Source organism: Ostrea edulis, chromosome 2 (genome assembly GCF_947568905.1).
Source record: "Ostrea edulis chromosome 2, xbOstEdul1.1, whole genome shotgun sequence".
NCBI classification, from domain to species: domain Eukaryota; kingdom Metazoa; phylum Mollusca; class Bivalvia; order Ostreida; family Ostreidae; genus Ostrea; species Ostrea edulis.
This window is the reverse complement of record NC_079165.1, coordinates 6,330,387-6,342,952: the sequence shown is the minus strand read 5'-3', so window position 1 is coordinate 6,342,952 and position 12,566 is coordinate 6,330,387. Positions and strand designations below refer to the sequence as shown.

The following is a 12,566-nucleotide window of genomic DNA, read 5'->3' as shown; positions in this document are numbered from 1 at the left end:
GTAAGTAAATTTGGAGTAATGTTTTGTTTAAATTAGCAAACTGAACTTGATAAGGTATCATTATCAATGGATATTGAGCTTTATTCTAATTGACTGATTGATAGGAAACACATGATGCATTCTACTTTCGTTTCTGGATTTTAAGTGTAAACATACACAGCGTTATGGAATGCAAAGAATTGAAGTCAGAAAGGTAAATCATTAAATAGAAATGTAACATCAATATCATCAAATATACCTACACATCTATATATATACATATCTACATATTATATCTTGTATTATGATAAGATATCATATATATACTAAAATACTTAGGATGGCGGAGAGAGAGAGAGAGAGAGAGAGAGAGAGAGAGAGAGAGAGAGAGAGAGAGAGAGTCTTCCCTGGTGTTTCGTAATGATCATAATCCCTCCGCGGTCCTCAGACGGTATAGTACTACCGTATTGTTAAGTAGTTGATACATCGTGTTTAAAGTAAGTAAATTTTGAGTAATTTTTTGTTTAAATTAGCAAACTGAACTTGATAAGGTATCATTATCAATGGATATTGAGCTTTATTCTAATTGACAGAAAACACAGATGATGCATTCTACTTTCGTTTCTGGATTTTAAGTGTAAACACACAAACACAAGGCTTTGAATTTAGGAATCATGGATATAGGAGCAAGTTATGCGGAATGCAAAGAAGAATTGAAATCAGAAAGGTAATTAATAATAGAAAAAGAAATGTCAGTATACGTACATATCTACATATTATACCTTGTCCTTCTCAGTGTGTGTATTTAAGTTCTAAAAAATCATAATATATTTTGCAGCGACCATGAACGTTTTATTTTGTCTTTGCCTGTTCCATGGAGAAAGTACGCATTCCCCAAAGAACATCACAGGTGCGTGAAATAACACATGTATATATTCAAGTATAATACATAGTAAGAAAAAAATTATTATTCTGTATTTTTCTATGACTTGATGGCAGAGGTATTTTATTAACACTCTGTAATAACATGAAATTATTAAAAAACAATTTAGAAGACAAAGCCAATCGATTCGGAAGTTTCTATCCATACTTAGTGGCTACCAAAAAGCAGAAGAACAACTCGACGAAGCTATAAGGTAACTGATTAAGACTTCGATTACGCAAGATAGAAACATTAATACTTTTTTATTCTTACTTTTATTCAGTTGAAACAACCATTCGATTTATTTAATCTCTCTCTCTCCCTCTCTCTCATAAAACATATTCTGTAAATTAAAGATTGATACATATGTTACATGTTTTAATATTTCAGAATAGAAGGAAATAAAAAATTATATATCAATTTTTTTATGTTATGGAAAGCAAAATGTGTGTGTGTGTGTGTGTGTGTGTGTGTGTGTGTTCAGTTTAACTTGAATTTTGATCAATGTATACAGTAACACGTAACAGAATCCAACAGTCTCCCGTACATTGATCTAAAACAGACCGTCTCTGTAATGAATCTTGTACTGATATATAATTTGATCATTTTTAAGACGAAGAGCGACGGACAGTGAAGTTCGGTATGTGTACGATCTGGACGATGTCGACTATGACGAGTATGTGGAACAGTTCGGAAAAGCAGACATCCCTCATTTACAAACAGCTGAGTTTTACGGGTATCTATTTCATTTCAGAAATTTTATAGTATAAGTGTACACATATTAAACAGATTGTGCTATGTTATTTCTATATTGTTCACTGTACCACAGGGGCGGATCCACAACGATTGCAAAATGGGGGTGGATGTGGTACGACCAAAGTTTGTACCTTTCCGCCCAAGAAAAGGGAGGGTGTTGGAGACCCTAAAATGACCCCCCCCCCAAATAAAAACCCAACCCACTTATCTTCTTCCATTTAAAATAATTCAACCAAGAGTGGGGGGGGGGGGTGCAACTCCCGTTAATAGACGCAGTTTTGTGTCTGACGTGGCCAATCACTTTTCACAAACTCATGCGTTGTCAAGATGGAATTTGACCCTGTACTTGTATATCATTCAATCAAATTGATTGCATGTAGAAATACTGAACGCGGAGACTTATATCAAAATGAGGAAATTTTTGCCCCCTTAACTTGTTTGGTCTCCATAATTTGGCTCTATGCTTCAAACAGTTGAAATGCATTGTAATTAATTTGTCTTTTGAAGTCTTGATTATATAATGTTTAATGTCCCTCTCGAGAATTTTTCACTCATATGGAGACGTCACCATTACCGTTGAAGGGCTGCAAAATTTTGGCCTATGTTCGGCGCTTACGTCCTTTGAACAGGGAGGTTTCTTTATTGTGCCACACTTGCTGTGAAACGGGGCCTCGGTTTTTGCGGCCCGCCCATTTCGTCGCCTCTTACAACAAGCAACGGGTACTGAGGATGTATTTTTACTATTGAACATTCAACACTAAACTAAATATAATAAGCTTGGAGTCCTCTACTGAAATGATTAAATTCGTGGCCCCAAATGGGTCACGGGTTGATACTCCAGTGTGGAACTGTATGGATCATATAGTGAACTGAACTAAACCTCTTAAACAAATCCTCTTTATCACCCTGAACAACTAGCAAATAAACTGTAAAATACAATAGCTCCCCCGTAAAGTACGATTATGTTGTATAAGATAATTATGTAATGATCGCTCAGTCTTTCTGTCTGCTACATGTGCTTGTTCTGTCCGCATATCACACGTGTTCCTATCACAATATTCACGTCGGGTATTCGGATACTAAGAATCGGGTCAAAGATTTAAGGAAAAAAACGCCGCTTTGGGATCCACTCTCAGCGATCGCATGCAATGTCCACAACCGAAATGAATAAATGAATTGAACAATCATCTTAGCTATACTCTTGCTCTGTTCTAAGCACATTTTGAGTGTTGTAAATGGATATTCAATGTACACGACTGTTTCATTATCAGATGGTTTGGTTTTATACTGTTTAAAAGTCCTCTCGAGAATATTTTACTCATATGGAAACACCACCATTGCCGGTGAAGGGCTGCAAAATTTAGGCCTATGCTTGACGCTCATGGCCTTTGAACAGAGTGGGGTCTTTATCGTGCCACACCTGCTGTGACATGGATCTCCACTGGACGTAAAGACATCGAAGGTAAAGACATTGGAAATGTAAATATCACAAGTACACTTTGTTTTTAAGAGGCGACTAAATGGGGCGGTCCTTCGGATGAGACCGAAAAACCCTAGGTCCCATGTCACAGCAGGTGTGGCACCACAAAGATTCCTCCTTGCTCAAAGGCCGTAAGCACCGTGCATAGGCCTAAACTTTGCAGCCCTTCACCGGCAATGGTGACGTCTCCATACGAGTGAAAGATTCTATACAGGAACGTTAAACAATATTCAATTAACCAATCAATCAATAGCTTTACCGATTGAAATGATTTTTTAATAAATGTCAACAATGTGCGTATGAATCTTGATAAATATAGAATGGCTGTTTAACGGCTGGGAATATTCCGACAGAGAGTAAAGTAAAATGGAAGTATAAAATTAAATTTCATTTTTGAAAATACATGAGGACATGGACAGCAACGCTTCACGCAGGCATACTGACGAACTTCATGAAGTATGCTGGCTTAAAAAAGTAGCTGTTCATGCTGTCAAATATTTTCAAAATTGAAATTCAAATTCTTCATTGTTACTAAGATTATTTGATCAAGGTCAGAACAGGGCCTTATCATCATACAGTGTAATTGAGAGATACATGTATTAGAAGTTTATACTTTTCACAAATAGATTTATGAACATACGTGTCTTGATCCTAAATAACGATCACCATATTTGTCCGCTTTCTGTTCTTTCATCATCTTTTGTTTTTGGCTCATTGAAATAATAGAAGCTCATTCATACCGCAAAGATGAATGACCGGTCGCGGTAGCTTAGTGGTAGAGCGTGAGCACGAGGTCGTGAGTTCGAGCTCCTCTTGTGCCATGGCCGCATCAAACTTAAAACTTACAATGATTGCCCCTTCGCGAAATGCTCAGCATTTAGGACATTTCGGACATTAGTTTAGAAACGGAAGCCCCTTGTTGTTGAAGTCGTTGACACGTTAAAGAATCCTGACTGCCACTGCCTTTGAGCGCTAAAAATACATGTAGGTCTAAAGCAATACTTCAAATACAGTAAATGACTTCTCAATATGATTCATTGAGGTTTTACACCTTTTTGACAATATTTTCAGCTATTTTACGGCTGGACTTCTCAATATGAATGAGGAATTCTCGAAGGGATGTAAAGCATATAAAACAAAACAAAAATCGGTGTATGTTTTGACCCTAAACTATTGTCATTTAACCACTTATGTCAACAAAAGAGTGGGACATATATCCCCAACATATAAATATCTCAAACCCAGACTCAAATTCACGTTTTTCACCTCAGCAGAGATTTTGCCAAAATGCCGTGCCACCATACTTTCTTAGAGTTGTCTCACGTGAGTTGGGATTTTACCCTATCCTCAGTGTTTAATATCCTCCAGCATTCAGATCATGTTTAGTTTTGGGCATAAAAAACTCTGCAGAGAGAAATCGGAATGTAGGATGATATTAAACATTGCATCCATAGTAAACATGGCCCAATGACTAATATTTTACAGCATATAGATATTCGGACCCAAAATGCAAAATCATCATCATCACCCAAAATTGTGGTCCTTGCACGTTTACTATGGATGTACTGGTAAATAGTTTATTTCCTACAAATCACATTTCAACCATACATAAAGGGTGGGTGGGTGGGTAAATTGAAGTGAATCATCATCATCATCATCATCATCCCACTGGTGTACGCTACCTACAAGCAAGCATGAATGTCTAAAGAATGACTATTACGTCACATGTACTTCCGCTTAGATATTAACCAATGAGGCTCTTACCCTATCCCCAGTGTTTAATATCCTCCACCATTCAGATCGTGTTTAGTTTTGGGCATAAAAAACTCTGCACTTCCCCAATCTTCCTCTTCCATTCAATCATTTAAACAAAACTACAATACCCTTTTCCCAATACTCAAAATAAAAATAAAACAATCTATTGTCATGTCACCATTGATTACTTCCTCTGCGCGAGGTAAATGGGTTGTAGGCAAAGGGACTCCTCCTTCAAGTGTAATCCATGCCGGTTGTTCCCTAATCTTCACAATTCATATAGGGTTGAAACCACTATTCAACTCCCAAGTCGGAACTTTCGTGAAAAACATACATGTGGAACAAACTTCATTCTCTGTAAAATTATAATCATTGATTATAATCTTACATACCTGACAACACAACCAGCACTAATCACACCGAAAGGAAGAATCCCTTCGCCCACAATCCACGTGAAAAATCACTAGGGCATCAGTGTCCCTTGGATTGCAAGACAAAAGAATTCATTCCTCTCCAGGTAAATTTCACATATTAAAAACCTCATATTTTCCAACGGTATAAGATCACGTAATGAATGGTTTTGAATACCATTCAAAACACAATGAATAAACTTGAAGATTCATAACTGTTTCCACCGGGTAAACTATACACCAGTCAGTGAATGCACGTGCAACTTCAATACTTGCCGCCTCTATAAAAATGACCACCTAGGTCAATTTCAAAAATGTCCTGAGGCTATATAAAAAAACTCGTAAAGCCAGCGATATATGTAGAATAATCAATGTATATATCGCCACCTATTCCTGCAACGAGAACCACCAAGGTTCACAATCGAACACTCATCCACCAAGGCAATTAATACTGCTCACCTAGGCTAAACACGATACCACCTAGGTATGTAAAATTATGGCCACCTAGGCCTAAAAGAACCACCAAGGTTCCACCACCAAGGCAATAACATATAAAATTAATACTGCTCACCTAGGCTAAACACGATACCACCTAGGTATGTAAAATTATGGTCACCTAGGCCTAAAAAGAACCACCAAGGTTCACAATCGAACACTCATCCACCAAGGCAATTAATACTGCTCACCTAGGCTAAACACGATACCACCTAGGTATGTAAAATTATGGTCACCTAGGCCTAAAAAGAACCAAGGTTCCGCCACCAAGGCAATAACATATAAAATTTCCTTTCCTAATATGTTGAGCGACTCGAGCAGCAAAATCCCGACGTCTGCAAAACACATCCTTCCACGAGCATGGATGTCTAAAGAATGACTAATACGTCACATGTACTTCCGCTTAGATATTAACCAATGAGGCTTTGACAAAATAACTCAATGTGTTTTCATTGTTACAAGGGGCCTTACTTTCCATAAAATCCACTTTCACTTTGCTGTTTACTCTAACTACAACGCTTTAGCATGTGCTTTACATGTAATTTTCGAATCATGAAATGACGTCACATGTAGAAACACAGACACCGAAGTATGGACACTACTACCCCCTCCCCCTTTTGATTTGTTTTTTGCGGCGATAATTTTTCTGAAATGTGTGAATTCCCTGTCTATCCCATCCCAATTTCGATTTATGCAATCGTTTCACGCTTTTTTGTAAGCTTTAGAGATTGACCTTCTTCTGGTAAAATAAAATACCGCACTGACACTGATTTTCGCAAGCCAATCGTGAACACGACGCGTAATACCACCTTCACACTCACGGATTTTTCTTACGAGTCCTTACGGATCTCCGAATCGTAGTCAATCGCAAGCATTCGTAAATCACTCATCAGTATCCGTTAATAACTCGTCACAACTTGCACACACTCGTAAGGATCCGTGAAAGTAGGGGCAAATTTTTTAACATGTCAAAATTTTTTTCACGATTGTTCACGGATTTCATTTTCCGTAAATAACCCGTAAATAACTTGTAACAATCCGGAAGTATTTTTAACTGATCGCAAGAACACGTAAACTGCTCGTAAGAATCCGTAAAACACTCGTAAAAAGTTTGTTTTTTTTGTTTGTTTTTTTTACGAATCTTTGCGGTTAGTTTACGATATGTTACGGATAGTTTACGAGTTGTTTACGGATTATTACGAATGCCTAAGTGATATTTACGATTTTATTCACGTCGGGTTACAATCGCTTTATGGATTGTTCAGAGTCATTACGAGCGTTTTACGTATAGACACGATTACTTTACGAGTACATACTTAAACTTTACGATTAATACCACCATCACACTCACGAATTTTTCTTACGAGTCCTTATGGATCTCCGACTCGTAGTCAATCGCAAGCATTCGTAAATCACTCGTCGGTATCCGTGTCTAAATCCTAACAATCCTTGTACTTTTACGTGGAATACGTAAGGATCCGTAAGAAAAATCCGTGAATGTGAAGGTACCATTACTCACATACTCCGTGACCTCTTTTTTGGCTGTCAGTGGAAGAGAAGCCCTGCCCGATCATTGCAGGCAAAATTGTGACAAATAAAAAAGATGAGATGGCTTTTAAGTTGATGAGACTTGTAGTATGACATCTCCCTGACCTGCCGCTAGCCAAAATTCCTTAGGAATTTGCAATTTCTTGGAAAATGTGTCCCGAAGCTGGGACCCCATATTTGTTTACAAATTTTTGTTTCTAACCTAGGGTTGTGTGCAATCTAATTAAAATAAGATACACTCACTTACGCAGAGTATACAGCGCGGATCTAAGAAAGAGGGATGAAATAGGGAATCCACACAGGCAGCTGAAGTGTGGATAGCTTGTATAAATCTTAGGTACCCCGGATTACTCCCTCCCCTCTTCTAGAATGAGATTATTTTTATACAGAGCCAATAATTTATCCAACATATGTGATTTCCCCACGGTGCACCGATTATCCTCATTCGTCGTTCTGAATAGTCAGTTTCTACTTTCTGTAAGCTTTCGAGATGACCACTTGTGAGATATTAATATATGTACATATGTGGGAATCCACACGATTCGGAGAAATTATTGCCACAAAAATAAAAATCAGAGGGGGGGGGGGGTGGTGTAGTAGTGTCCATACTTCAGGTGCCTGAGGGTGACACAGCTATCATTTATCATGTACAGTTATTTTTTTTTAATGATTTTTAGGTCAACTCAGGTGACCTATTGCAATCGGTTGTCGTCCGTCGTCGTCCGTCGTGCGTTAACAATTGAATATTTTTAACTTCTTCTTGATAACTACCAGTCCAATTCTTTTCAAATTTGGTATGCAGTATCTTTGGGACAAGGGAGACATAAATTGTAAATTTCAGGATTCCTTGGACCTTAGGGGCGGGGCAAAAACTGCCCAAAATTTATTGACCAATTTTCAAAAATTTCTTCTCAAGAACCGCACACGTGTAAGAGAAACTAAATGCATGGTGATGGAGAGCAGGAAGGGGTCTACCAAAATTGTAAATTTCATGATCCCCGGGGTAGGGGTTCTGACCCCAGGGCGGGGCCAAACTTGTTATATAGTGTTTATGTGTAAAACACTTAAATAACATCTTCTTTAGTGCTGTTGATACTATATTGAAACTAAATAGATATTTAGAAAGAGCAGGTAGTCCTTTAATAAAATTGTAAATTTGATGATCCCAGGGGTAGGGGTTTTGGTATCAGGGTGGGGCCAAAATGGTCAGTTATTAAATGTGTGAACAATAGACATTTTTAACTTCTTCTTGATAACTATAATTTCAATTCTTTTCATATTTGGTATGAAGCATCTTTGGAACAAGGGCGAGATAAATTGTAAATTTCAGGATTCCTTCACCCATGGGGCCTTAGGGGCGGGGCAAAAACTGCCCAAAATTGATCAATTTTCATAAATCTTCTCAAGAACCACACACGTGTGAGAAAAACTAAATACATGGTGATGGAGAGCAGGAAGGGCTCTACCAAAATTGTAAATTTCATGATCCCCGGGGTAGGGGTTCTGACCCCAGGGCGGGGCCAAACTTGTTATATAATGTATATGAGTAAAACACTTAAATAACATCTTCTTTAGTGCTATTGATACTAAATTGAAACTAAATGGATAGAACAGGTAGTCTTTTACCAATATTGTAAAGTTGATGATCCCCAGAGTAAGGGTTCTGAACCCAGGGTGGGGCCAAACTTAGTATTTAGTATTTATGTGCAAGTTTGCTGATACTGTATAAAATCTAAATGCAAACTTAGGAATAGCAGAAAAAGATGTACAAAAACTAGGTGAATTTCAATCAAAACCCAGGGTTATGACTTAAGGATGAGTCCAAATTAGTCATATGTTTTGATGTTTTAATGTTAATACACCTATCGCCAAATCTACCGTGAATAGTGTCTCCTAAATAGTAAATTACTTTTCCTCAGCAAACAAGACTACTATTCAACCAGCATATTGGAATGTGGTAATGATACCAAAAGACTTTTCAAACTCACAGGCAAGCTCCTTGGTAACAGCACTGATGTTATTTTACCGACATCTGATAATGATTGGGATCTAGCTAATAGATTTGGGAACTATTTTCTCGGAAAAATCCAGACTATCAGAGAAACTTTACAAGTCCAAAATAGTGAAACAGAAACAAGCTCAAATACTCTATGGGCTGATGTAAAGTACTCAGGTGTTCCGTTAACTCAGTTTTATCCAGCATCTTGTGACGAAATTCAGAAGTCGATAATGAAATCTCCGTCTAAGTCCTGCGATCTCGATCCTCTGCCAACTCGCATGTTAAAACAAAGTATTGACGAGTTTGTACCAATTATAACAAATCTCTCAATGAGGCGTTCGTTCCAGGAAGTTTTAAGCAGGCAACAGTAAAACCACTGCTTAAGAAACCCGGACTAGATAAGGAAAATTTAAAGAACTATCGCCCGGTATCGAATCTCTCATTCGTATCTAAGTTTATATGGAGAAAGTAGTGTCATCAAGAATTGAACACCATTTGAATGCGAACAATCTAATGGACAGAAAACAATCTGCTTATCGTTCTTGTCATTCAACGGAAACGGCTATGTTGAAAGTCCATCATGACGTGGTGAAGGCACTTGACAATAACTGTTGTTGCATTCTTGTTATGTTAGATCTATCAGCCGCCGTCGATGTGATCGATCATCAGATACTTTTTCAACGTCTCGAATTTAGTTATGGAATAACTAGCTCTGCTTTATCTCGGATACAATCATATCTGAGTGACAGATGTCAGCGTGTAGCCGTTGGTTCCGAACTGTCTGAATCCCAGGAAATTACGATTTGAGTTCCGCAAGGTTCTGTGTTAGGGCCTCGGCTCTATTGTTTGTTCAGCAAACCGATACGACAAATATGTGATCTTCATGACATGGACTATCACTGCTATGCTGATGACAGGCAGATCTATATTGTAGTCGAACCGCGTCAAAACTGGGATGATGTTTCGAATAGGTTAACACAGTGTCTCTGAGATATCTGTAAATGGGTGTGTACTAACCTGCTAAAACTAAATCAAGACAAAACAATTGTCCCAAAACGAAGCAAATACGATAACAATAATTTCAACATAACTTTCGATGGAAACATCATTTGTGATACTGAAAGTGTGAAAAATCTCGGAATGTATCTCGACAAATCCCTTACAATGGAAAAACAATGCAGTTCCGTTGCAAGATCATGTTACATGCATCTACGTCGGATAGGCAGCATTCGACCGTTTATAACTGATGATGCTTGTAAAATTCTAGTGAATTCTCTCGTTACATCGAGGCTGGACTATGGTAACGCTTTATTGTATGGAATCAACAAACAATTCACAAACAAACTCCAGCGAATTCAAAACACCGATGCAAGGGTAATTACACGGACTAGAAAACACGATCATATCACACCTGTTCTGATAAATCTTCATTGGCTTCCCGCGGGCTGTTTCATAGAATACACTTCTTAATAGCCAGCTCGCGTCTAGTTGTTGTTTCTTCGGTCATATTGGCCGATATTTGTAGTGCTGCTATCAAAAGTACTACAACTGGTGTCAGAAACGAGATTCGATCAAGATTCTCCGCATTCAGGCGAATTTGGCTGAGATTTTGGACATTTGTTTTTTCATTGCGAATCAACACGTGTTTGGTAATGTATGGGGGTGCTGACTGGGAGTTCCTGGAGGTAACAAGTCGGCATAGCTATTAAATAATAATTAAAAAAAAAAGTAAATTGTTTCATTTATCTGTAGAATCAACGCTGTATTCGATAATCTATATTTAGAGCGGGGATTCACATGGTACAGGGTGTGTACGAAAGTAGACTTCACGTATTGAAAGAAATTATTTAATTCATGTTTGAATTTTTCTACACTAGTGTAAGACAGAAAATTTATAAACTTATTAACTGAACATAAATATATTGATAACATTTTATTAGCTTGTGTTAAAACGTATTAATTATTATTGATAAATTGCAAGGTTTTATTAGTTGGCTATAGAAATTCTATAGTGGTGTTCACTGCGATCACCTATCATTTGATATTTGTTCACTGCGAACAAGCTCTGTTGTACAGGCCTGAGAAGGATCTGGTGCGTTTCCTGGAGTGTAGGCCTCTAGTGGTACCACAAGAAGTACGGAGCATAGCTGTGTTAGTTTCTGATAGCAAAGAGGTACTAATTTGAGTTGTTGTCTGATGGGCTACATCCTGGTTACCTTTTGGCGAAAAAGTGGTCACGGCGCCTAGAACTAGATATCGTACGTGAGTGCTACACACCAAGTGATACATTAGAGATAGATGAGCAGGAATACTTAGCATTTCAACAGAATGATGGAATAACATCATGAAAGTGAAGAAACCTTATTTAGTGACAATGTACTCTCTGGAGAAGCAGCAGATAGTGGGGTTGTTTCAGGTCAGGAGAAAGAGGGAGATGGAAGTTGGCTTCAGAAGACCCTGGAATCCTTCAGTGTGTCATTTGACAGGCAGCAACAGATACACCAGGAGGCTTTCACAAGGACTTTACGGGAAATGAAGGAATCTACAACAGAGGAAGTTGCCAGACAGCGCACCCAATTTGAATGCTTCCTTGTAGAATCTAGAGAACAACTCCTCCATGCCTGCCGAAATCCCATGTTTGCATCAATCCCGAGACCACATGTGGGCTTAGGGTTTGGTCAAACTGATCAACATATGTTTCTTGGTCTTCAAGACTACACTTCTACTCCTGGGCCACATGCGGCCTTGGGGCAGAGACAACAGAATCCAAACACTTCTCAAGCTACGGACAATCTTCAACATCCCAGAGGTGCTGACCGACCATTTGAAGATGCCTTGCGTGTTATTGAGGCCAGACAAGAGCAAAGACCCACTCCTTATGGACCAAATCGAAACAACTCTAGGTCTATGGAATATGGTGTGCCTAATAAGGGCCCGCAGACTAAGTTACCCACTTACGAAGGCCAGGACGACATAGAAGTCTTCTTTGTCCCATTTGAGAGGTTATCTGAACGTTATGCTTGGACGGAGGCTGAAAAGATAGATAGGCTGTATGAAAGCTTAAAGGGTAAAGCCATGTGGTATGTGTGCTCATTACCAAGGGCCTTGACAGCTGATTACAAGTCTCTCCGTGACAGTCTTACCAAACGTTTTGGGAGAAAGGACCCTCCGGCTAAGGTTCGCAGAAAATTGGCGGAAATTCACCAAAAGAGTGAGTCGAAT

The 12,566-nt window shown here is 38.4% G+C and overlaps 1 protein-coding gene across 5 annotated transcripts in view; it reads left to right on the top strand.

Moving 5' to 3' along the window:
- LOC130052437 (kinesin-like protein KIF27) overlaps positions 1–12,566 on the top strand; it is a 46,987-nt gene that overhangs the window by 605 nt on the left and 33,816 nt on the right. For 4 of the 5 annotated variants that reach the window (XM_056157470.1, XM_056157468.1, XM_056157471.1 and 1 more), the window contains exons 2-5: positions 573–706; positions 818–889; positions 1,032–1,115; positions 1,515–1,637. In XM_056157470.1, coding sequence (XP_056013445.1) covers positions 654–706; positions 818–889; positions 1,032–1,115; positions 1,515–1,637 — 332 coding nt within the window. In that variant the 5' untranslated portion in view covers positions 573–653. Of the gene's footprint in view, positions 1–100; positions 194–572; positions 707–817; positions 890–1,031; positions 1,116–1,514; positions 1,638–12,566 lie in introns of those variants that run through there. The other variant, XM_056157469.1, reaches the window with a different exon arrangement.